The sequence below is a fragment of the Manduca sexta genome, chromosome 6 (genome assembly GCF_014839805.1).
Source record: "Manduca sexta isolate Smith_Timp_Sample1 chromosome 6, JHU_Msex_v1.0, whole genome shotgun sequence".
NCBI lineage: Eukaryota > Metazoa > Arthropoda > Insecta > Lepidoptera > Sphingidae > Manduca > Manduca sexta.
Window position 1 is genome coordinate 6708837 of NC_051120.1, and position 27787 is coordinate 6736623.

At 34.1% G+C, this 27787-nt stretch overlaps 2 protein-coding genes across 2 annotated transcripts; both read right to left on the reverse strand.

The window, feature by feature from the left end:
* Nucleotides 1-777: 777 nt before the first annotated feature.
* Nucleotides 778-26844, reverse strand: LOC115448237. The gene is made up of 7 exons (XM_030175602.2): nucleotides 26618-26844; nucleotides 24206-24420; nucleotides 9790-9965; nucleotides 8557-8663; nucleotides 6274-6467; nucleotides 3102-3214; nucleotides 778-1941 (listed from the first exon to the last, which is right to left on the reverse strand). The coding sequence occupies exons 1-7, from the start codon at nucleotides 26827-26829 to the stop codon at nucleotides 1717-1719; spliced, it is 1242 nt and encodes a 413-aa protein (XP_030031462.1). The 5' UTR covers nucleotides 26830-26844; the 3' UTR covers nucleotides 778-1716.
* On the reverse strand, nucleotides 15086-16662 carry LOC115448238. Its single transcript, XM_030175603.2, has 3 exons — nucleotides 16434-16662; nucleotides 16102-16157; nucleotides 15086-15808 (listed from the first exon to the last, which is right to left on the reverse strand). Exons 1-3 carry the CDS (start codon nucleotides 16579-16581, stop codon nucleotides 15566-15568), a joined length of 447 nt encoding a protein of 148 aa, XP_030031463.1. The 5' UTR covers nucleotides 16582-16662; the 3' UTR covers nucleotides 15086-15565.
* Nucleotides 26845-27787: the final 943 nt, after the last annotated feature.

Consider the following 27787-nt stretch of genomic DNA (forward strand, 5'->3'; position numbering starts at 1 on the left):
AGAGGGTTTGTAAGGGGTACAATAAAATTGACGTACCTTGCTTTGACACGAAGAGTTATGGTTGTAATCAAGATCTGTAAAATATTTGATTAATATTTGTAATAGGTACTCGATGTTGACGGAAACATGAAATGCTGAATTTATGTGTTTGACCAATTTTACTTTTAGATGATCTACAATAGTCTACTAGTGTAATTATAACAACAACAGTCCAACATCAACAACGTCGAAACATGTTGGTATCTTCCATTCCTCTTACAATCTCATACCGTACCATTTCTACGCATATCACGCATTCACAACTTTCTCTCCTGGGCACAATAACATTGGGCACAATAACATTGTCTGAATAATACCAAGGAGAAAGAAAGAGTTAATGAATTCATTATAATGTAGATAAAGCCTTTATTAATACAAACATTAACTAGAATATACCCCATGTCCGTACATAAAGATACGACCACGAAAATGTCATAAAAATACACAGCGAATTTGTCAGACACCGTAAATGATTGATGAGGAATTGTGAATTTTCAGAAATGGATCCTTGCGAACCACTGGTTCGAGTCCACGCCTCAACACGGGATGGGAGAGTCTACAATCTTTTAACCCACCATCAATCATATGCTTTAAAAGAACCTTCTAGTAAAATCTCCATTCCATCTGGAACACAATCTGTTTGGCATTTTACATAACAAATTATTGTAGTGTAGCGTAAGGAAAGGTTATTTTTGAGGAGCAGTTTACGTTCTTTCGATTTCTATTGAAACAACTTTGTAATTTAATGTTTTTATTTCAGTGGAATAAGGTGTACTTACAACTATATCTAGATACATTTATCTACTTTAACACTTAAGGTACAAAATAAGGCTATACCGTGAAATGTGACGATGCTTAATTTAAGGCAGTTCTTGTTTACCGTGTCGTGCGTTACTCCTATTATTTACAACGACTTAATTTAAAAGTATAGATAATAGATATTTGGTCAAATTGCACAGAATACTTACAAGTTAGTTTAAAGCGTTTCATTTATAAGTACAAGCGAATTTCGATCGATACTAAATTAGGTTAAAATCATTAAGGCAATCACGAAATGGATTTAGGGCTACAGTGTATAGAATAGGTAATAATCGTGTATAATATATGAGTACTGTAGTTTATAATTCCTTTGTCAGTTAATTATTGTATCGATTTCTGGATATCATGTAAATGGACATGTCATTATTAGAGCATGTCTTTATCATTAAAACTTAGACTATTACTACATCTATGGCGGTTAATACCATAGACCGACAGGTGTGAAATGTATTCAGACACATCAATATTCTATAGTTTATTTCTTATAGGTATAAGTATTACATAAAAATTATAAAATAAAGGCATAACACAACGACAACCAGTCTTCAATTTCGTCCTCTCAGCATTTCTTCAATGTGCATTTCAAAGCGTCCAAGAAAATTCAGTGCGAGGAAATAAAATGTGAACATTCCTACCGACCTACTCCGATACTGGCATTTGAAAGACACCGCACTAAAACCGTCGTATTTTAGAAAATAGATTCTACGTGCTTCGACATTGACATTTAGTGCCGCTGGTTTCCATTACACAATAGTCTACTGTGCATACAGAACTGAAATATAATTGACGTACGAGGACATTTTAAAGCGGTAACTTAACACTTCTATCTTCTCTTAAAATAATACACTCCTATTCATTTCACACGATAACTGAATGTCTATTTGTCTTCTTGTCAGGCGCGTAGGGTTCTAGCTTCGCTGGTTCTGTGTTGAGGGCGCTGTAGTCGACTGGGAATGGTGGTTGTGGTAGTGAACCCTTAGGCGGCACGAGGACCCACTGTCCAGGACCGTTAGGATTCTTCCCCATCAGCCAGTTGGTAAAGCAGTGGACGAAAGTGCCGTAGTCCAGGATCAAATAGCCATTCTGCATCAAAAAGTCAGTTTAACTATACATTTCTATCCATTTTATGTTTTTTGTGCTTTATATTTTACTTATTTTAAAAGTATGGGAGGATATACGCAGTATTCTGTGTTAATGATTGTAGCATGGTTTCAATATCAATTAAGAAAACATTATGTTTGTTATCTAATTTCACAGTGTATAGTGAAATTAGCTAACGGCATCTGCGACAGTTTAGTAATTATGAATCTATACAAATTAACCTGACAGGTCTGTTTGCTATTGTATAGCTATATAATGCTGAAGAGTTTGTATGTTTAAACGCGCTATTCTTATCAACTACTAAATCTTTTTTTTACTAATAGGAAGCTATATTACTCCTGAATGCTATAGGCTGTCCTGGAAAATATAAAGCGGGCCTTTTATACTGGAGACTTTTTTACGCGAGCGGATGCGCGAGTAAAAACTAGTATTTAATAAAATTATCCCATGATTATTAGATGAATGAAGGCAAGAGTAACACAAAATTATTAAAATTTGCCACACTCTCGTACATATTGTATGTACCTATACGTAGTAATAAATAACAGTAACAATTTTATGTTGCGACATGTTATGTGATGTTGTAAATCTTTTATACTCGCCTAAGTAGATCATGAGCTCTGTAGGGAGTTACATTGTATCATGGATATTAGAATACACGCTTTTGATCAAACTAATGCACCAGATGTTAGCATTCACGTGAATAAAATTGTCATGCGTTATTTATATTAGAAGTCTTATAAGCTATTATAAGACGTTACTGTTTATACAAACAGTATATACTTAAGTAGGCATAAGATGTTTCTTTCTTTTATGAAAGAGAAGGTATGCTAAAAATTAAATTGTGAAATTATGTCTAGCTTTCCTTCGTCTGAATTAGAAAATAAAAAACCAAAAGCGTCACTCCACAAAGGATCTACCAATTGAGTAGAGGTGAGAACAGAATATTATGAAAGTCTTGTGTCGTGCCTGTACTAGGAACTACGAAAAAGTTCTCCAAACCCTTACTGGACCAATAAGTTTTGTAGATCGTACGAATGTATATTCCAATATGGCGATCCACGCAGTATCTACTCGTCTCAGACCGGCTTCTACGCTATGGGACAGTGGTATATATATGGTGTTATTGAAGCTATACTTACGCTGGTCATGCGGTCATAAGCCGTGTCTATAATCTCGTCCACTCTTGTGGCTGGTAGTCCAATCACAGAACGGTAAAACGCTGCTAATGCGGGCTTTGTAATAGCGCCTTCGCCTGTAAAAAAAAATTCCAGGATGGGAATTTCCTATGGAAATATAGATCATTTTAGCCATGAAGACGCGCTCCACTATTTTTCTTAATTTTACAGTGTGCATGAGCAGCATAAGTGTATACACACTATGATGGATAGCATCAATTCTAGGGCTTGGATCAACCTCACCCCGTAACACCCACGCCCAAAATGATGTAGGGCGCGTCTTCGTGCATGAAATGACCTATAACAAATATTTAAGGTCTGAAAATTAGTACATTAGATTCAAATTCCACATTTTATTTAAATTATTTCTAATATATCTATCTATAATCAATTGAGCCATCTATTGCAAATGTTTCGGAGTAACTATTTTTAATGAAGACAAGAATCTAGAAAAATTCTGCCATGATAAACAGTGATAAACAAAGGCCTTGACGATGTCATTGATGAATGTGAATACTATTAACACGTCATAACAAAAACATTTATTTAAGATAATATCCTATCCTAACCTACACTACGTATGACATGATAAAAGGATTATTACCAATTATAATTACGGACTTTGTGTGATAAACATGGTGAGATTATTTTATTTCCTTAAAGTCAATTTAGCTTAAGTAACACAGCATAATATATATAAAGTATTTTATTTATGAGTTTACAAGGCTCAGTAAGCTCATTTTCTTTTTTTTAATAATTAGATAAATGCACACGTTGGTGAATGTATATTTGTGAGAAAACTTTTAAAATTGTATTAGAATAGCTAGTGTACCTAGATAGAGAAGAGAGAATAGATGTATTAGTTGTGTCGCTTTTGTCCATAAATGGTAACATTATTATACTTAATACGTTGCTATAAACAAACGCCGCATAGCGCCCCACACTAAACGTACACGAACAAAATTTTATAACCGTTTATTACGTTTGCAGATAAAACTATTTCATTTCTCGGGACCATATTTCAAAGCTTTTAAAATCGAAACAAAGAGTTGCGAATTGAATATATAATAGAAAATGTCCGAGGGCGGAACCGTCGCGGCCGCGCTGAATGTGCAACGCGCTACTTTTGGCCGCGCCGCCAGTGTCAAGTGCCAAATCTTAAAACCTTTGGAGTTAAACCAAAAGTCTGAAGTTGGTAACATATTTCCTCTTAATAGGTTATAATTTAAATTTATTCGAGCGTTTTGAAAATAAAATAATAAAAATAAATATCCGTTGTTTTTTTGCCTCCTGTTCTTTATTCTATGTATTTACTATTTAGGCTTTTTTCGTATTCTTTGTATCTTTATAACTACAAAGAATACGAAAAAAAGTCTATATAAACTAAGTAAAACTAAAAATAATATAAACGATTTATACAATAGCACTAACATTTTTTTTATTATTGTCAAGTGAAAAGTTCCGGTTAGTTTTTCTCATTCACCCATGTATGGACCAAACCTAATAACAGAGATGGCCAGTACAAACTTGTTTGTTCAATTATATTGTTGTGGCCGAAGGTAATGCGATTAATTTATTAAGCCTTGCAGCTGGCGCAATTTTTAATCGCCATATTGTTAATTTGACAGATAAACAAAAGATTAATATCGAAGTAAAAAACACTGAGAATTTACTCTATTATAGCTTAATACTTGACATTGGCTAAATGCAACGAAACTGCGAAGCCATAAAAGGAATAAAGGAATGTTATAAAATATTATTAAACGATCCTGTCCTTATACCACTGTGGGTCAAAACATGTTTCAATCCTATTATAAAGTTTTGGCTCATTGGTTTTACCACCCGGCTGGCGGCCGTTAACCCTCTTTGGGAAAATGCGCCATAAAATATCAGAAGTTTTAATTCTCGGTCAACCTAAGTACTAAAAAAAATTAAGTAAAAGGTCTATTAGCGATGGCAGAAAATGGTTTGCGATTGTGACTTTGGAATTTTTATTAAGACATTATTATTTCAATATATGAGTATAATAAAGTTTCTGCTGTCTCTGTCTTATATAAAAAAGCGGACAAGTGCAAATTAAACTTGTGCACCGAGGGTTCCGTACAAACTTGTAGTTAACTTAACTTTATTGCGCCAACCGCAAATAATAAGTTCATGATAGTAAATTAGCTTTTTTTGTTATTTAAGTACATATTTATGGTTATCGGAACTTTTTAGTTTACATGTACTGTTAGACATTGCTTTTTCCAAATTTCATGATTCTAAGTCAACGGGAAGTACTGTAGACCCGAGTATTTGATATAAATTTAAACATTATTTATTTTCCTGAGAAATCGTTTTCCTGAGAAATTGGGTCTTGACAGACAGACAGACGGACAACAAAGTGATCCTATTAGGCTTTTGAGGTTCGGAACTCTAAAAATTACACGTAATAATTCCTATTATTGAGAATTATCAATTATAGGATTAAATTCATAAAATTATTAAATTGCTTTAAAAAAGTATTTCAATATTTTTATATTTTTATGTTGAAACATTTAATAATTGTAATAGCGCCTTTCCGTTTGGTTCAAAATGTCGGTTCTCTAGTGTGAGGTTGTTATAGTAATTTAGTGAGTCCTATGCACGCTTGCCGACACCGCTTGCTAATAGCTGAACATTGGCGTAAATTAATTCACTTTATCAATCTTAACAGGCTCTGATAGTATATCCATTTACTATGTGACCGTATTTAGTTCACTTAATGGGTCAAGATTGAGGTTAAGTAAATACAATGATAAGTTTCAAGAAATCTGCAGTTTATTTTCAATGTTCTTAAAAAAAGCGGAAAAATTAAGGGTTGGTAAAATATTATTCGCAGTTTATTGATTATCAAGCGTATTGTAGATAATAAATATTAATATTTAATTAAATCCAACAGCTTAAGAAAAATAGATCACGACCACTTGAAGTTCATTATGATTATTATGTGCTTTAACCCATAATGTGGTATTTAAACGCGTAAAACATTTGATATAAACATAAAAAGGCAATAAAGTGTTACATGTAGATACGAGTAACCTTGAGCGTCATTAAATTCTAGTATATAAACTATGCAAAATTGTATGGTAATAAAACGACGTGTTTTAAATCTTACCTGCCCGATCCACCACGTGGAATAATATCTTGCATAAATATTGTAGATAGAGAGGTAAATCGGTGAATCGCTTCATCTCACTTAAGTGGAGAGCCCATCGCGCGAGCCAGCCCTCCAGCGTCGTCCGCCCAGGGATATTTATACCGCTCGCTTCAGGACCGCACACCCTTTTGTAGTATGGTAAATCAGCCCATCTATACAAAAAGACGCGCCAACGTTTAATGAAGACAAATGTTTATCGATATATTTACATATTTTTGACATTGAATAATATCTGTCACGATAAAAGGGGTTGTAGGTCGGTTCGATAATGTGTACTGCCTAGTGGGGTGTATCTGTCCCCTTGCGCGGTTGGGAGTTATTTTGAATCTAATTAATGATTAGTTAACTGAACTTGTCAATGTTAAAGTGTAAATGTTTTCTGGAATATACTTCCCGGGATAAAAAGTAGTCTATAGCATTGAGAAGTAATGTAGCTTCTTCTTAGTTAAATAGTTTTCAAAATCGGTTTACAGCCGTTTTCAATAAATGATCCGAATCTCAATCTTCAATCCCATTCCGAAAATGAACCCATCAAAATAACTCATTTGTAAGCATGTAAAAAAATCTTTGTTTTGATTGGTCCATTTTTGTGAGAGATAGGAAAAAGCGATGGGGATTGTTTATTGACAATAGTGAATAATAGTTCCAGTGATTAGCGCGTTCAAGCAAACAAACTCTTTAGCTTTATGTAACAAATCCGTCGTATGCCTAATATTGTTAACTGTGTGCTGTTGTTTTATGTGTGTGTAGAAAAAGAAATGGTTGAAATGGTTTTAATTAGTATGGATTTATTTTTCACTTAATTAGTGCTTCTATTGCAACTCATATTCGACAGAACAATCGTTCCCTTTAATTAAAGCTATATTCTATAATATTTTTGCGATAAATAAATGGCGTGACTGGACACTACATATTTAACTAAGTACAGGTTTTTATATCCACATGAGGAGCTTTTATTCAGAAGGGACGCTAGTATATCAGCAGGCACGCGAGTTTAATGACCTCATACATCGGACACTACAAAGCTTTTTATTATGGACTCATTTTAGTTAAACTTCCTTTATATCAGCAGCGGACACGATAAAAATGTTTATGATTTTTTATAATTTGGAGATATTTTTATCGCAGTGAGCGTTGTATTTCTTATATAATTTATTGATATGTTTTATTTGTAACAAAAAAGCAGATTTAAAAGTACATGTCAGTTAAATATGTACTTTTGCGTTATTAGAGTTAAATACCTAATTAAATAAATTTATATCAATGCATTATGTTTCCGGATAAGTGTAATAACAAACATTATAAGTCCAGTCACAGAAGTAGCTAAACATATTTAAAAATTTAAAACGCTTTTATTCATTTAAATTAAACTATTTATCGAATTTTATCGCGGCTTTCTTTTATACATGAAATCAACCTATTTTTTTTTCTTTATATAAAATTAAGTAAACACCCTGAAGTTTATTTTAGTGAAGAAAAACGATCGTTGATAACACAAAACATTAAAGGCGATTTGAAATTTGGAATTTCTTCAACTATTATCGTTGCTGACTCTATCAACTCACGCATAAACTCTAAAATCCGTCTAAAATCTAAATAAAAAAGATATTCGTAATACAAACGTATCATAATTAAACATTTAAAGCCGGCTTAAACACAGTTGTTCACGCATTAAACATGCTTTACCGAGATTACCCAGTCTTATCAACGTTGTAGGGGACTGTAGCGTCACATACATTTAATCTTACAAAGTGAATCTAAATCTTGACTAATAACATTAATTAGTTCTCGCCGTCGGTTCTAACGGTGCTAAAGATAGCAAATTACTTGTAGAAGGGACAATTCTGGCCGCATTATTACAGTACCTTAAATGGGAACAAGAAATATAGGTATGTATGGGGTATCATTTTGATAGTATTGAATGGGGGAAAAATTGCGGCGTGGCGTAGTTGAATTGTGTGTGGTAAACAGTCCATGAGGACCTGGATTCGCATCCCGGGTTGGATAAGTGCTAGTGCTGGTGCCCGATATGGCATGCCCCTATCATGAGACAGAACATACGTAAACAGGGTGCGCTGTTTGCTCATCTGCCTTTTTCTTCAAGGATAAAGGTATGTAATGTTTTATTAAGCGAAAAGACAGTAAAGAAAAAGAATTACCTACATTATTAAACAAGTCATAGACGTTTTTCAGAACCAGTTTTGAAACGGTGTGGTTGTTTTGAATGATGGTGATACTCACTTGGACGGCAGGGGGTTGATGAAGTGGTCTATAAACTCCCTCTTCACCTCGAGAAGTATATGGAATTCGGACGAGTTGGCCGACCAGTCAGCGAAATGCGCAAGTTTCTGTAAAATACGACGCGAAATGAATTTAATTATTCTCTTCCACTGTAGGTTACGTGGGGATGACGTAATGTTGGATTTAGCCGCTCAATTTACCTTCGTCGCATTATTTCGTGTATTTGCGAGGGTTTCGTGTTGGTTCTAGGCTGTAACTTTGCGAACTTAAATACACAGACAGGTGTATCTTACCTGCCTACATCTAGTTATACAATTATGTTATACTAGCTTTTGTCTGTGGCTCTGCCCGCGTAAAAGTGTTTTTCTGGCATAGAAGTAGTCTATAGCACTCAGGAATAATGTAACTTCCTATTAGTGAAAAAAATTCGATTGAGTAGTTCCCGAGATTAGCGCATTCAAACAAATAAACTCTTCAGCTTTATGTATTAGATGTAATAGATAAGTGTCTGTATAATAAGTATACATGCGCGATTTATCATAGATGTCAGCCGTTTTATGACAACTTGAAAGCCATCGATGTAGCCATCCTTTAAACGTAGTGATTATAATATTCTCTATGGCCATCTTTTCATTCTACTTCCTTTCTATATTTTTTGTAGTAAAATTCCCTTGCTCAAAAATATTATACAGATTAACTATATCACAAGAGAACGAGTGGAATGAATACAATAACGAAGTAAAATAAAAACAGTAAAATAGATGAAATCTTTTGAAACTGTTACTCGCCTCGTTTTTGATGAAGAGTGTCTGTTCGGCGAAATATACATTTCATCAACGTTACGTGAATAAATTACGTATTTACAGACAGTAAAAAGTTTTATGTTTCATTGAGTTATACAAATGAACCCTTTTGTTTTATTATCTCCGATGTAAACTACACCACGGTATAATATTTTTAGAGCAAATTCTTAAATGCTGATACATGAATTAGCTCACGTCAATGTGTCGCGATTCGAACGATTTCAGTTGAAACAGGCTGGCATCATTGTGGTGCCTGGCGAAGGGTAATCTACTTTCAATCGACAATCAATCTGGACCCCACTTCGTTTATCAGGAAGTGCAGTTGGTTTACTTTGCTGTGCTCATATAAAGAAAATCTCCTTTATTTCGTAACTTGAAGAGTACCGAAATGCATGCAATTGTAATATTTATGGAGTTACCATCCGCATACCTCAAAGAACTGATCAAAGTCCTGATCACAAATAACATCGTCCCTGTCGTGGTCAAGGAGTTCAGTGAAGAATAACGTCATCTTGTCTGACTGCACGGAGCTGAGCTGTGCCAGGGGCTGCTCATCTTCGAGTTCCAGACATTCCAGGTCTTCGCTGCACCGGTTCACCCAGGTGGCTGTTGGGAAAAGTAATATAAGAAAACAGAACTAAAATAGCTTGATAGTTTAATTAAAATTTAATATAGGTGGAGAAATATTTGACCTCGAACCTCTGTTTACCTATGAAAAGGGGTAAAGGACGTGGTGCTGTGTATGTAGAATAGAAATTATGCAATATTGGATAAGTGGCAAAACTTAAATAGCACAATAGTCATTCTGAAAGCTTAGATCGTAAATATTGTTATATGAATAATGCACGACTATTTAACGATTCAATTACCAACAATAATCATCTGAGACAGTCACGAAATCTGGAAATGTGTTTGTTTGGATTAAAGATTTCTGCGTACAGTTGCATATCTCGGCTCTCTTACTATAATAGCTTGTGTACACCTCCAAGTGTAGTCTCGTGCTATCATATCACCGTGTGACATTTGGGGTTGGTCACTGGCGCCTTAATTCTAAGGTCATTGCAAAAGTTATCACTCAATATGCATACTATAAACAAATATAAAAATGATTATTTTTTATCAGCACTATTTTTAATGGTTTATGACTTCATAATAATAATATTTAGAGAAGTCTCGATCACAGATTGGTCGAATATTATAAACAGATTTTTGTGTAACAATAATGACATTTTATATCTTAGAAGGCGAAGAGAGAAGTCAAATGTGTAGATAATTAAGATAGTCTTTGAATCTATGTGTATCCGAAACAGACCTGGATAAGGAGTCGTAGAACAAAACAAAGATAGCACACATCATAAATTGTAATATACCGACGCATGCAAATGTTTTAACCGAGTTCAAATATAAATACTAACTTACAGCATTTCAAATATGTTATAAAGACTAATGTTAATGAAATGTTTGAACATCAGCCAATTACATACGAATTTATTAAGGATTACGAGGTCCACAGCATCGTAATATTAAATCCAGACCGTGAGTATAATATTACCCGTAAAACCATTTGAATAGTAAAGTTGTTTTGTAGCTTTGAATTGTAGTAAAGAGCATCGCTATTCCCTTCTGTGGGAAAGTTAATATATAGCTTATGTTCAACTACACTAACCCTGTGCAAGTCTTATTTATACACAACTTATTATAAGCATAAGCATAAAAAAAATATATGTTTAAACTGATTCATTTCAGTGCCTCGTGGTTAGTTCAAAGTATACGTTCAGACGAGTAGCTTTTCATAAAACTTTATTACGACGTTTCGAATAATGAAATTGTTCTGTTTAGAATTTCACCGTCGTAAAGGGCCAGGCACGACCCTGGGGCGTGTAAAGTGTAAGGTCTACTACATTTAACACATATGTAATAACCGTTAGAAACAAAAGGTCTATGTAAGAACGTCTAGTGGTTGTTACCCGAAGGCGTTAAAATATAATAATTACCTTGTTCGATATAAAATGTTTTTTTTGAAATTTATCCCCCTTCTATCATTATAGAGTCATGTTTCAGCCTAAGGGTACTTGCTTGCTAATACCCTGTCGAGATTGTGTTTAGTAAATTCTTGGTAATGTGTTATTTATTCTTCTTTTAGAATCGAATACAATCTGTTTCAAAATGTTAGTTCTTGCTTTTACCGTTCGATGTATGTCTACCAACCCGCAATAGGCCAGCGTGGTAACTAAGTCCTAATCCCTCTCAGTAGTAGAGGAGGCCCGTGCCCAACAGTGGGACAGTATATAATATAGGGCTGATATTATTATATACAAAAATATGACGACACAATTCAGAAACTAATACCATAATGAATTTAGACTATAATGAATATTTACAAGCATAAGCTTTAATGCATAACATCACAGTCTCTAGCTTATTTTATTATTTACTGAATATGGATAATAGTTATTGTCTTTAATAGTTTCATAACATTTAGAGACCACAGTAACCAGTAAAAAACATGCAGAATATATTTTGACATGGCAAAGAAAAGCTATTGAAGGTCATAGGCCGTGCTGTTTTTATTTCCATTGAATTCTTTTATAGCATGGTAACTATTTGACAACCTTTGCACTGGAAACTACTAGTTTGCAATGTAATTCACCAAAAAATCTACTGCGTTGAATTGCATGGTTGAATAATGAACCCTTTTGTAGAATGAAAAAAATAATTTTGGACACAATTATTTAATTGAATAGGTTATTTAATTTTGAATTAGAAGTGAGACGATTGTAATACCAATCTTCGAATCACATTAAAGCAACAAACACGCGCTTATAGAGATAATGCTAAGTCAATCAATTAATTTGACGATGTAACATAAACCATTCCCGCGCTTCAATACCGTTCAGTAAAATACGAACATCTATCAATCTATATTAACAAAATTTCCGCACTATACTCGATACAGATTGATGCTATTGTTTCTTCGCACAATGGGAGCACGGTGATGTATAAACTCAATACATGGTTGGCCCAATTACGTTGTCTTCGACGTATTGTACCAGTTGTAATTATGCAGTAAACGTGTGGCCAACGATGTTTATTGTCTGGGAAATTAATTATTTCATCAACACTTCGCGATAACGAGTTTTCTAAGGTGTTACGTGAGTAATGCTTTATGATAATGGTTATGTCGTAATGTATTTTGATGCGTATCCGAACATACTTGTGGTATGACTGTGCTATCGCGCTAACGGTCTCGATAAGATCCGTGAAAATTTTATCTTTATATAATATCTGTAAGAAGGTAACATCCAATTCAATAAGTTTGTTTGGATAATTTTTAATACAATTGTGTAGACGAGTAACATTATGACGTAAAAATTTTTGTATTGAATTTGAGATTTATAAAAATAAATTCGTTACAGGTCTTCATAGACACTTTTCTGTTTGGCTTGATCTTAATCCGATTATATGAAAGTTATATTATGTTTGGCATCTTGAAAATTCTTGACTTCCTTAGAGAAAAATTACTTATAAATTCATAACATTACCATGTTACATCATTCAAAAAGGAAATGGAAACGCTCTTCTTAAAAAAGACGTCGCGTCTATTTTAACTTGAAGGATGGCGTCTGACTTCACAGACAGTGAACTCAACGAATGTTAAAACTGGAAAATAACAGTTTTTAACAAATTGCACATGGGTGTCCAAATCGTTTTATTTCAAGATAAATTTTGCTCTATTCCGAATAATGCCAACGAGGTCCGCGAGGAGAGTACTTGAGTAAGGCTTTGCTCTGGCTAGTGCAATCTGCATTTACAATGACGGAAAAACAGTCTCGTTTAAGGCAAATAAATGTTTCCGTGGTTTTTGTCGCTGTTGCTGCAAAATCTATAATAATCAAGTTTTAGATCGGCTGATTTGATAAAGTATTACATTATGCCCATTGTTAATAAGTACGTAGTTTTCGATTGTATAGAATTATGATGTTTACTTAGCTAGGAATATAGAAAAAAATAATTATTTGTTAAGAAGACAAAGCAATAGTGTAATTTGAATACTTAACTAATAACATCTAATGAATATTTATACCAAAAGAAAATATTCTCATGATATTATGATAGATAGTTTGCCATAATTTAAAAACGACACATTGGTAGAATTATCTAAGCCAGTGATCTTGAACAATCGATTTATTGTTTTTAATAACCATTGGTTTTGGCGCATTCAAGCATTTGTCCAAATTGAAATTTAAGGAATAATGTTAAAAGGAACAATGACGGTTGCGGGTTGTTTAAATTCAGAAGTTTTATCACATCAAAATAAATTCTGGGACAAGATCAACACAAAAGGGAGGATTTTACTTATTTAATAAGCAGAGGATTGAACTGAATCTGAGGGCGGCGGAATTATTGCGCCGCACTGCGCAACTCATTGTTTTGACAAAATTTGAAAGAGGAACAAATGTACCCCTGATTGTTTACAAACGCGAACATGTTGTGTGTTTTACGGATCAAAATTTTGTGAAAAAATATAAAAATAAATAAACGGTCCGTTTTTGGCAGAAAGGATTAGCGACAGTTTAAAGTTAATTATGGAGTTTCTCGGAGTTGTATTTCTTGATTTTTTTATGTTGACTGCAAATAAAATATTTTACCCGAAATTTAATTAAACGTATCGAATTTTATTCTGATGGAGTTGTTTTTTCATATGTGGAGATGATATTTAAAATTATTAGGATGATTAAAATAGTTTCTATAAGTGTTATTTTATTTACCTACTCCTACATTAACCTTTTTATGTAGTATTAAATTGTGTAATACCTTAACAATCACAAGTCATAGATACAGAGATTCACTCCCACATACTAATTCGCACTTTTTTCACAACACATGACACACTTGATTAAGGTTCTAAAATGAATTTTAAACTAACGCGATTTATTCTATCGCGTATTTTATGGCGGCCAGTACGTGGCGGTAATTTCTCGTTCCTAATCACGCAGAATGCTAAAACTAATTTCTATTCAAGATTAATAAATTCACTCACAGATGTCTTGTGTGGTTGTTTTATCGTACATTTTGGCGCTGTTCTGGCGGCGTATTGCGAGATAAGGCCTTCGCGGGGATATTTATACGCTTACCTGCTGCGATATTTTTGTTATCAAACAGCGCGGGCTGCTAATTGTTTGAGCCATCGAAAACATATGACGTGTGCGTACATACCCATTAAGGCAAATATTTACGAAGATCCACAGACAGACTACGTTGAACGTACACTTATGAGTATTGTCTTATTTATAGTTTTCTTCAAAATGTCATTTTTATTTTGTGATCCAGTTATGATTTTTTTTTATAGCGGCGATAGCCTAGTTGGGTATGGAACGGACTGCCGAGACGAATGCCGCAGGTTCAAATCCCAAGGGCACACACGTCTGACTTTTCTAAAAAATCATGTGTGTATTCTTTGTGAATTTATCGTTCGCTTTAACGGTGAAGGAAAACATCGTGAAGAAACCTGTACATCTGAGAAGTTCTCTGTAGGAATTTCGAAGGTGTGTGAAGCCTACCAATTCGCACTAGGCCAGTGTGGTGGACTAAGGCCTAATCCCTCTCAGTAGTAGAGGAGGCCCGTGCTCAGTAGTGGGCAAGTATATAATACAGGGCTGTTATTATTATTATTTATTATATAATTTTTATTGTGTATATATTTACATAAACATTACTAAGTTCCAGCCTGATGAATATTATTATTTTTTTTATTTTACGTTAGCACGGAATTTTTAGGAAACTGTTAGCATGCTCGTGCATTTTTCTACAGTTAATGATACATTGTCGACCTTGCGAAATTCAAATGAGGGTTGAAAATAGTATGAATGTTTAGTTCACGGTTCAGTTTACACTGTCCTTACTATTAGTACTTATTCGTAATAATGATGATAGTAATATATGTTAGTTTTTACTTCGATTAGAAGCAATGAAATCGTTTTAACTCTTGAATAAGGTACTCATGCCGTTTCGTGTAGTGTAGGCCTTAAAATATTTATTACTATATGAGTCCTTCAACAATATTCTTGAATAATAAAATTATGGAATTGTCGATAATTCAACTTTAGAAAATGATTAGAAGTGAATAACCTGTCCAAGAACCCTACATCACGTAATAATGAGGAATTTTATCCCAAAACCTCAGGGATGAACATTGAAATACGTTTCTACATTAAATAAAATGTTATTTTGTTATTTGGTCCGCATACACCCAACTCTCTTAAACTCAATCTCGTGAAGTGTTCATCTATTTCCGTATTTTTTATATTGAAAGCGAGCTTTTCAATAATGATTTCCGAACGGTACACCGATATTGGTAGTAGCGGGCAGTTATTTACTTGATGGACTCGGTATTTCATGTTCCAATATTTCTTTAGCAACCATCGAATTATTATGATTGAGTAACTACGCTGAAATGAAATGGGAAGATTTATGATTTATAAACTGGTGAAGTTTTAAGCTCACTGCAACTCAAACACGCACCTATCTAAATTAAATTCGTAAGTGAGTAATACAGATTAACATTTGTGAATGAAACGCAAACAAATCAAACGCTAGTTCGACTTCGATATTCCTTTATCCATTCCGAATGGAAGGAAAAAGAATAAAAGAGGCTCTCGTTTGTTCACCGGTGCCTGAGGCTGATATTCGCTTGTGTAATATATACGAAAAGCTGTTCAAACCTCAAGTTTAAAATACATACTTCACACTTAAAGGAAATATAATATGTTATTTTCGTGCGCCAAGTAAAACGGCAACCTGAAAAACGTGGTTAATGAATAGGATGCATTTATTCAGACACCGTAACATAAGTAATAAATTTAGAAGCGTATCTTGTTAGAATTCACTGAAAAGGGAGGTCTGAAGATCCATTTTCCAATCTTAAAACCTTTGGCTTGATGGATGGAGATTACTTTTGGGATCTTCTGCTCTTCGTACGCTTCCCGATTTGCTTTTTCACCTTTCGCTTTTTAACGTCGGTGTGTAGCTTCACGTTACGTAGCATCATGTTTTCGAATTTATAGAAGCCTTCACCTTTGTTATTGCTCGCTCTTGTGCAGATTTTATTTGGTTCCGTTGCATCATCAGACTTCCCTTCTCCAGTTTCAGTTTTACCTTCCGTTTCATTTTGTTCCTCTGTTATACCTTTATCTTTGTTTTTTCTTTTTGCTTCTTTGCTCATTTTGATAAATTTATGATATTATAAGAACACATCATTATTCAGAGCCCACGAGATATTAAAATACGTTTGTCACTGTCACAAAATGCGGTGACGTGTACCATAGGCTTTTAAAAAAGATATTAACTCTAGATGACTCATAAAAAATAGAATACTATTTTTAACAGGTTTTTAAAACCTACTGTAGTAATTTAAAGAAACCAATCTCCTAATACTTATTTCGTATTCGGTTCAAAGATTCGCTTGACGTTTTATGCCTACTCGGAAAGGTCGCTGGCTTGCTTCTGTTTTCAGAATTTCTTTTTAAAATTCAATACACGTAAAGAGCAAGAGCGTCTTGCTGGGTAGTGTTGTACTTCGACAGTAAAGGAACGAAATAATCAATATAAGAAATCCAGTTTTATGCGTGGCCCAGCTCGCAGTAGGTGAAGCTGACGACTATGAAACGCAGAGCGAGGATCGGGCATAAATCAAGGTGAAATGTATTAGATATTTATTTTCTCAGTCGTTTTCCTTTTTACATTGGATGAATACAAAATATGCTTCATAGAAATTATGCGAGTATTCTTAACAAAGTCTATTTGTTGTTATAATGTTATGTACATTCTAGAATCAGAATAGACATATGGAGCGCATTTTCCAAGCCAACAACAAAACATAAGTTACAGTGGCAGCCCCGAAGTTCTAATAATTGGGTATACGAGTATATAAGTAGAGAAGTTTGAACCTGTTCATTGTTCCGCAACTAACAAGTCCCGCCGCGTTGAACAATGTCACGTAATATTTTAGGATTATACTGGAAACTTGGTAATGTTATTAAAATTGAAAGATATTGTATTGCGTACCATATTGTAATGAGAAAACTTATTGCGTGAATTTGAAACATTAGTTTGTGCTTTGTATGTGCTAAATGTTTAATAAATGAATTTCCTTGCAAAGATCACGTTGCAAATGCATTTATTAATAAGAGCAACGTTGTTTGACTTTCTCTTTAATATTTTACTTTGAAGTCTACTGGAAATAAGTGAGATTTATTGTTTGAAGTGGCTGTTGCTGAGTGCGGCCTTTATAATGTAAATTTTCATAGTATTTCGTGTGTATTATTATACTATACAGTTTTTTTCTGAAAAGGACTTTTAAAATATTAGAATATTTTTGAATTGAATCGAAATAATTTTAAATCAATTTATAGATTTTATGTACTGTTATTTTAACTGATAAAATCTTGTATCTCTGCTAACATTGTGCTAAAAATTATCCTTGAATGATAAATATTTTTTCTAAAATCCCATTGTTATTTTTCTGTTTTTTTTTCTTTTTTTTGTCATATTTTAGGTTAGTGTGAGTATGGTGGGTATGTTAGTGTATTTCTGACTAAAAGTTTGATATCACCGCATTGAGTCTCAGGGAAGTAGTCTCAGTAAGTATATATGTCCGTGTAAAATTAAAAATACTTTTTTTATACATCTACATTTTTATTAACTAATAGGAAAGTGTCATTTTAAGAAGATAAGTATGTGGTATTATTTAGTAACGCAATGTCAAAATGACCTTGTATAATCACTCCAATAATAAGAAAACTAAAAATTTAAAACATAACAAAACTCTACTATGAATGCGGTCCAGTATGAATACAAATAAAAGGCTCGGCTCTTTAGTAAGCGACAGAAATAGGTGGAAATCGATTTGTCGTGACGTGACGCGGCTTGTTTGTCCTGATTACCCTCTTGAATAATGAAAACAGACTGACTCGGGGTGCCAAATGCCACATAGTAACATTATAAAGAGTAAGACATTAGCACATATAAATTGACTCTGATGTAGTGACGACCTTAATGTAATTTGCTTTGCTATTTTTGACTTACGTAGTAGTTAGGTTATGTATACTTTCAATTATTGCTTATGAATTTTAATGTTTTATGTTATCTTTTTTATTTAACAGTAATGTGTTAATATACTGATCAGTATTAGACTTTGATAGATGCATGTAATTCTATAGATTGTCTATTTAGGAATACGTGAGTTGTCCATTATAATTAAATTTTACCCAACACTCCTGTATGCAGTGCTCTATAGTCAATAGTGCTGTAGGTATTAGGGACGTCAAGGTTCTTTTGTTTCCATAAGTTCCAAAATGGCAATACGACAGCGTCTTCTATCATGTAAAGGGAAAGAAAATGTTTGACGATCAATATACTTATTGATCCTAATGGTTGTATTGTGAAAATAATTTACTTTTTTATTAGTTCTTCAAAACTAATTACAAACACATGAAATTCTTTAAATATATGGTTTATAACATTTAAATTATTTGCAACCTCCTAAACATGAACATGACATGCACAAATTAGAAATAACAAAACAGAAAAATTGATAATCTTATATGAACATGTGACTTCCTTAATTATTTGAAATGTAGTCGTGCTGACAATATTATGATTCATTAGCGTTCCTATATTCAGAATATAAACGAACAAGAAAATAATATTTACCTGTACTGTTAAATCTAGAGGCTCGTTTCAAACATTATTTGCTTAAACGTTTTATTCTAAAGAAATAAAAATGCTGTTTGAAAATGGTATGTACCTATTATGGTAGGAACGCGAAAGTATCCAATAAAAATAATCTCTTAATAAAGTGTGGCATTGAATAGAGTTATTCTGAGGAGTTTAGCCATGAGTGTGTTCTTATAAGCCGAAGGGGCGGCCCTATCACACGGAACAGTGGGTTTTTCGATTGAAACTGCGGAGAAATTGCTCTTTTTAACCGTTCTAGTTTACAATGAAAAGTATTAATGCATTTAAATATTGTCATTAACATTTTCCAATTTATTATTTCTGTTTAAGTAATGGAGTGTCCGTCCGGTTTCATGCAAAAACATTGTGTTTTGTGATTAGAAGTTCAGTAAGGAGTTATGCAATTTATTTAATCTTTAGATATGACGACGATATATGTTAAGTATGAATGTTACAAGGCTATAAAACTTATTCCAAACGTTTCTTATGTTTACGTGAATGTTAAGACATTGAAATAAAACTATTTTGATTTTAGTGCTCCATTGAATTTCTTGAAAAGATGTCGTGACCACAATCTCATCCCTACGTGTGTCAAGCCATAACCTAACAAAAAGATATGAGGGAGCGCTAAAATTCTAAACCAGTGGGAAATTGTAATATAAAACCGCGATAAAATCCGAAAAATAGTTTTATTTCAATTATTCCAAACATTTTAATTGGCACACGCTTATGTTTGCCACAATTATGGGCGTAATAATGAATCTGCCAATTTAATATTCGTCTGTAAATGCAATTAGCGAATGCACGATGTACGGTCTAAGAAAATTATACATTATTTGTAGCACAATGTCACCCAATGAACAACACACGCTGTTGAAATATGTTAATCGGATTTATGCATGCAAATTAATTCTGAAAACAACAGGGTGAAATTTTCCACGATTTTATCTATTCAGCGTTCCTACATTTTGATTCCAAAATGTTTGATGTTTCAATGGAGCTATTTAGAGCTGCGTTGAATATTAAACGAATATCGGGGAAATGAGCTGGCCGCAAGGAAATACGTTTATGTATTGGCATGATAAAATCTTAGGTAGATTTTTATAGTCGGGGTTAGGCAGAGACTTAATGAGTGCACGCTACACTTTGACAATCTTATATTTGTCTCTGGTCGTCCCATGATAGTGGGTGTCATAATTATCGAAGGCAAAGTATTTAAAAAAATTCCAGGCAACTTAGACGTCTTTTCGAAAGAAATATGACAATATACTCAATTCAAGTTACTCAATCTACTTTCTATTAAATCTAAATCTTCATGGTTTATGGTCCAAGTATATTGCCATCAACGAAATTATTTATGTATAAGTATAATTAATTACACGTATAGCGGCGATAGCCTAGTTGGGAACGGTCAATTGAGGCAAATGTGCGCAGGTTCAAAACCCGTGCCCTTGAACCTCTGAATTTTCAAGTTATGTATGTATTTTTTGTGAATTATCAAATTTAACGGTGAACGAAAACATCATGAGGCAACCTGCACCTGAGAAGTTCACTTCTATAAGAGTTTTGAGAGTCCGTAAAGTATACCAAACCGCCCTAGGCGATCATGGTGGAGTAAGACCTCATCGCTCAGTAGTAGATGAGGCGCGAGTCCATCAGTAGGGTAGTTTATTACATACGCTTGATATTATATTATATAATTATTTATTATTTATAATTGCTATGTCTAAAATCATGATCACGTATGAGAGACACAAAGCGCAATAAAGTATGTAGTACAAGTTACACGTACGTTTTTATTATTATATTTTGTAAATAGTAAATTCCAATAACATTTATTGCTTGCGTCATTTCCACATATTTGCAGGAAATAATTTTCGCATTCCTCTACAATAATGCGTTGAAAATTCGCATGCTTCGTGATATGGACGGAAAGAATTTTCATGTGATGTATTGTGGTAAATGGGGGTACGAGACTTTCCCGCCCTCACACCCACCACTACAACTCCTGTAAGCCAGGATTAGCAGTGGCACGCATTTTATGACGCCGAGTAGTGAAGCTCGGCGAGTCTCAGGGAAAACTAATATGTCATTATCCCGCAACGAAATTAATCAAATAGAAAGATAGGCAGGAGTTGGAAATATTAATTGTCCACTTCCCTCCAGAGCAATGCGGGTGACAAAATCATGATCTAAGGAGGCGTTTTAACCTCAAGGATAGGGACGTTTACAACTAGATAAACTAGTTATAAAGCACCACGGATAAAATTAAATGAAAGGGTCTCATCACATGAGCTGTTAGATTTGATTACAATAGGCATGGCAAAAATGCCGGAAAGCACGGAAATTCCGTCTAGTCTCAACAAGGTCCATATAGTATACAACCCCAGATGTTATTTGCATACTGTTTAACATGATGTTGCGCTCTTCATGCCAGAGACCACATTCCCAAAGTACGTGATGAGCAGATTGTTCAATTTCGTAACCAGGTAAATGGGGGTAGGAGGATATATTTTATATCCGCCCGGATAGCAACATCGTACACAAGGTAAACACGCCATAGAGGCCCACGTAAGTGTGTCGCGTTCCGGAATCAGCCTGTGTACATCTGGTTCCAATAGGCCGGTATAATTGTGTCGACTGCCAAGGGGTAATCATCTTTCGTCAGTCGACATTCTATCAGACCCTACTTCACTTACTATCAGGTCCTTAGAGAAGGTTGAAAAAAAATTATTGTTGCAAAATGTTTTTGTATATATCCTTATAATAGTATTGTAGAATATTGTTAGTTAATTTTTTCTAAATTATAATTTATTAATGAAATAAGGCCCGAATTATAAATTATAGAGAATAAATATTTTTGTGCTTAATGGAACGACAATTATGCTGTTAGTAATATAATTTTACTAGAAAAAACTGTATGAAACAAAGTGGATAGCTTCTTTTTTGGAAATTCACGAGTTTTTGTTAGCCCAATGCTTTGTCACCAAAACATGAAAGATTTATAGCCTCATGCGAGTGTATCGGATAGATATCAGTCAACACATATAACGATGATTGGATATCATAGAGATCTAAATGTATAGACTATTTATCATATGTTCCGGATTCGACAAAAAGGCAAGAGAATTATTAAAAAAATAATAGCTTATACATATTATCATCTTTTTTGTGTGGACTTTTTAAATCTTTTATTGTGTGTTAAAAAGGTTCTAGCATGTTTATACATGGCAATTTTATTATAAACTAGCTTTTGCTCGCGGCTCCGCCCGCGTTATAAAGTTTTTCAGGCTAAAGTTTTCCGTTATAAAAATAGTAGTTTCCCGGGAGCCTATGTTCTTCCCAGGGTCTCAAACTGTCTCCATACCAAATTTCATCTTAATACGTTAGGTAGTTTTTGAGTTTAACACGTTAAGGCAGACAGATGCAGCGGGGGACTTTGTTATATTATTTAGAACTTTTTAAGTGAAACAATCCCGTCATACATCATTGTTGCATAACTTTAACCGTTTACGCAGCGCAGGCAACGGAAGCTCTCAAAACTCATAATTTTCCCCGTTTTTGCAACATGTTTCATTACTGCTCCGCTCCTATTGGTTATAGCATGATGATATATAGCCTATAGCACTCCAGGAACAAAGGGCTATCCAACACAAAAAGATTTTTTCAGTTCAAACCGGTAGTTCCTGAGATTAGCCATTACTGCTCCGCTCCTATTGGTCATAGCGTGATGATATATAGCTTATAGCGGTCCACAAATAAAGGGCTATCCAACACAAAACGAATTTTTCAGTTGAAACCGGTAGTTCCTGAGATTAGCCATTACTGCTCCGCTCCTATTGGCCATAGCGTGATGATATATAACTTTGAGCACTCCACAAACAAAGGACTATTCAACACAAAAATATTTTTTCAGTTCGAATCGGTAGTTCCTGAGATTAGCCATTACTGCTCCGCTCCTATTGAATATAGCGTGATGATATATAGCCTATAGCTCTCCACGAACAAAGGGCTATCCAACGCAAAAATAATTTTTCAGTTTGGGTCGGTAGTTCCTGAGATTAGCCATTACTGCCCCGCTCCTATTGGGTATAGCGTGATGATATATAGCCTATAGCACTCCACGAATAAAGGGCTATCCAACGCAAAAAGAATTTTTCAGTTTGGACCGGTAGTTCCTGACATTAGCGCGTTCAAACAAACAAACAAACAAACAAACAAACAAACAAACAAACAAACAAACAAACAAACAAACTCTTCAGCTTTATATAATAGTATAGATTATAGTTTCTCGAATTTGTATAAATACTTTTCCTTATGCTAAATACGTTTATTGCATAAAATCCTCAGTGATAACAGAGTGTTGAGTTTATCGAGAAAACTAATGTATACACAACTTTGATAAACATATAAATGTTTGAATAGATTAAATTTGCAAAAAAATTAACATATTTAATATTTAAAAAATATATTATGTAAGGTTTTCATACGTATCTCTTACGTAAAAAGTGTTTATTGCTAATTCAAACACATTACGTACAATTCTTAGAACTTAGGTACATAATTTATAATCAGGTTCGCACATAAAGAACGAGGACTGCTTTCGGTCGTTTTACAGTTTGCAATTATTAACTACTCACCACGGGAAATAATCGAGTTTTGAACCTGAAAAGTAACAATGGCGAATAAAGATCAATGCATTTTTAATACGTTTAAACGCGGAGAGACCGACCGATGTTAACGATAAAACCGTACATTATTACATTACTGGTAAGTATAATATGTTTCTGTGTGTATTTCGTTAGTAAGTGGTATAAAGGGTGGTTAACCTGCAGAGGCGGCTCTAGCTCATGTGCCGGCCGTGTGCAATCAATTCCTTCGCGCCTTCCAGGAGACAATGTAATTTTTCATAAATTTGATACTTAATATATAATCAAAAGTTATTGTGTAAAGAAAAGAAGCCGCTCGCGGGCCCTAGCACGGGCGCTTGTTTAAGAACGCCTACGCCTTTGCATGTCTCTTTGAAGGTGTCGTGTCTGGCGCCCCCTAACACACTGCGCCGTAATGCCGCCTCTGTTAACCTGTCAAGTCAATACGCGAAAGTTACTTACTCCATACGTGAACACTCCATCCTTTGTGTTTGTCGTCCTCGCTGTGTCCCGCGGCTTCCATCGGCCCCTCACTACCTTCGGCTTCGGGCAACGTCCGCCACCGCTTCAGCAGTTCTTTGGTCTTGTCTTTCGTCTTGTCACATGCTTGTCGCCAGTTAGTGAAGTATTTCCGGGACACTTTCGGACTCGATAGTGATGTTGATTTTGAGTCTTGTCTGTGGAGAAAACGGTGCAATTGAAGATTAATTGTAGAGAATTTAGGAGTCAATTCGAAATATATGGTTTTTTTATTGTATTTATTCTTTGTTAAATGACAGGGTTTTATTCCGAAGTAATCGTATCACCTTTATTGTATTTAATTAACTTACTCTCCAATAAGAGCAGCATTAGCTATATCGTACAGGACACTCGCCTCCTTCTAAGAAGGGAAAGTGAGTATACTGGTACATATTATACCAGTTACTTAAAGGACAAAGAAACATTTTTTATTTTTTACATTTTAAATTTGTTTTTTTTTTGTCAGGGGTTATTTAACATCAGCATTGACATTGATTTAATTTTGTGAATTTCTTTTAACAATAGATTACATTATATATGATGAACCCATTCATAAAGACCGTTCTTTTTTCTTTTTAATTTTGTTATTTCTATTACAGAGTCGTGACTGTTTCCATATTAGTTTTGACTGCTGCGAATACCTTAGTACCTATTGTTTTTATTGTTCTAATTGATCTGATGTTATAAAATAAAGTATATTACATAGATTATACAATGTTTGGTCCTATTTCGTATGTTCTTAAGAGAAAATAGTATATATAAGTAATTGACGTAATATACCGTGGTTATTATAAAGACTTACATGAATATTGTATTGATATTATATAACTGTATATTATGTTGCTTTGTAGCAATCTCTCAGCTTAAATTCTCATTTAGGTTACCAAGTACGATATTCCTGTTGCTACCTTAATCTAGTTCATTCCTAAATAACTATGTGGTGACACGCAATAGTAAATCGCGGCGTACTTTGAGCGTATAACTAGTGCACATTGTTTCGAAAATGTAGTTAATCCTTGCGGAATGTTAGTGATAAATTTCGAACTGTCGTGTGTTGGCAAGAATTAGGTATGGAGTTTCAATTTCATTTATCGTGTTAAGAGTCCAAATTTTGTGCGGCAATCAGCAGATGTGTTATACGATTAGTTACTGTTATTTCTAGTACAGTAAACTCGAAAATGATAATTGGATAAAATAAAGTTACATAATGTCCTTAGCTTTCTATCTAATTGTATTTGAGAAAAAAGTGTCAATTTTGGAATGAAAATAAGGGAAACATGTAAAAAGACTTAATTGAAAAATGTAAATAGTCAGTGGAATATAAAATAATACTTGGTAATTCAAGGTGTTGGATGGTGTTTCTATCGCTTATGTGCGGTCGTAACGCTTACCATCAGGCGAACGGCAAGTTCATCTCGTCATTCAAAGCAACAAAAAAAAAGAGAAAAACGGGTCTCTATTGTGGTTTGAAAATAATCGAAATACTAAAAAGATTAAATTGAAATGTAAACAGTCTTATCTTTTTACAATAATGTAAAATCGCTTTAATAAATGAAATGAAAAATAAATATTATTTGTGTTGATAAATACGATCATTTACAGACAAGGGTACCTTGAGTTTTAATCGAATTCGAATTAGTATCGATTATGACGTTTTAGCTTCATCATTACAGTTATTAAGTCATTAGGGACTGAATGGGTTTTTGATGAAGGTCTAATTTGTACCGCAGCCTATTTATATTTGGAAGGCTTTTTTACAATTAACATCAATTTGCGGTTGCTTTATTTGTATGTATATCACTACAGGGTACGTAGCTAATGTTCAGATAAAAAATAGCAAATTTTCTGCTTTTAATTCATTAATGCTATAGTCGACTAACTTATGTCGAGCACTCGTGGATATTAATTTCAGTGTAATGTCGTAGTCGAGATTGCGTTGTTTTATTACGTCTGTCCCGTGCCTGAGGAGCGGATTATATGCAAATTCAACTTTGCATGTTTAGTTCAGACGTTTGCATATTTCACAAGTTGTGTTATTGCATGCTGCATGGCACATGAGTTTTTACATTGTTTTTGATAAATAATGAGGTGAATATTACAAATGTGTTCAAAGAAAATTTTGTTATTTACGAAATAGCTCTACGTCTTGTGAAAAATGTATTTTAAAATATGTACATATCTGAAAACCTGCAAATTCCACTTTTATTTATAGTTCCAGGAATAGCTTAATTGGAACAGGTTTATATAATTGTGTCGACATGCGAAGGATAATAATTTCGTATCAATGTATACCTTGTCTGGTTGTCATTTCATTTCCCTTTAGGTGCAGTAGTCTCAGTATAAAACATAGTTTACCTTCCAAGATTCTCCCTAGACCCCTCGCTAGCTTTAGACAATCTCCGCTCCTTCCTCACTCCATCCTCGCTGGGTGACTTTTCCGGCGGTAGTTTGAGCTCCTTGTCCGTCCTGCTGCTGGAGCGCGAGGTCTTGCTCTCGTCTCCGTCTCGCTTCAGCGCCGGCTTCACTGGAGACAGGCTGCCGGGCTTCTCATGCTTTTTCACCTCCATTTCGTCTGCCGAATTGTCATCCTTGCTGTTTCACTGTAAATAACATCACCATAGTAATTATAAAAATAGTAATTTTTAATATAGGTTTTCTCTAATGATGCCCAGATCAATGATACCAGCCTGTTGTAATATATTGTACCATTGTTAGGCACGGGCCACCTCTATATAAACACATGCCTTTATCTCTGAAGGGGTTGTCAGAGTGGCAACCAGGTCACCCACTTTTCGCCTGTGGGTTCTGTGCTATAATGTTATAGGGGGCGGGCGAATTTATCTCCATATCAGGCAAAAATTTGAGAATAATATTGCGCAGAAAAACACAATATTCCTATGCCTGACCCGGGATTCAAACCGAGGACTTCAGTACAGTGTTGTACCGTGCACGCCATAAAATTACGCCTCGGAGGCTGTCTACTTTTTTATATACAATTGTAAAAAAATCTGTATAATTTTTTTATGCAAATTTACACTGCAAATAAATAAATGTATATGATAATATGTATGAATTTAGTTAAATGCGTATGTATGTATAATACACGTACTACTCCTTTTTTGTACATCTAACCGCGTTCGCGATATTTAGGTATCTGCGTAAGCTTTATTTAAAGGATCATGAAAGGGTCCGCGTGCACATACATTATACGTTCATACTTTATGACAACATTAAAACAGATATCACCTGCCTGTTTAATTATTAAACTGTGGAAGGCCTGTTTTTACGAATATAAGTCCGTTGGAGTTTCAGCAGGTCTGGTGTTATAATTTCATTTAATATTAATATTATATGAGATGTATAAATAAGAGAATATGTAAAAAATAATCGTATTACATATATTAATTGTTTTGAAGTATTTAGGGCTTACACTTATTAAGATTTTAAGGTTCCTAGGTAAGTGTTTAATAAATGTGTTACTTTGTATTGTTTTACACTGCTTCTTGAGATTTACTTTCAATTCAT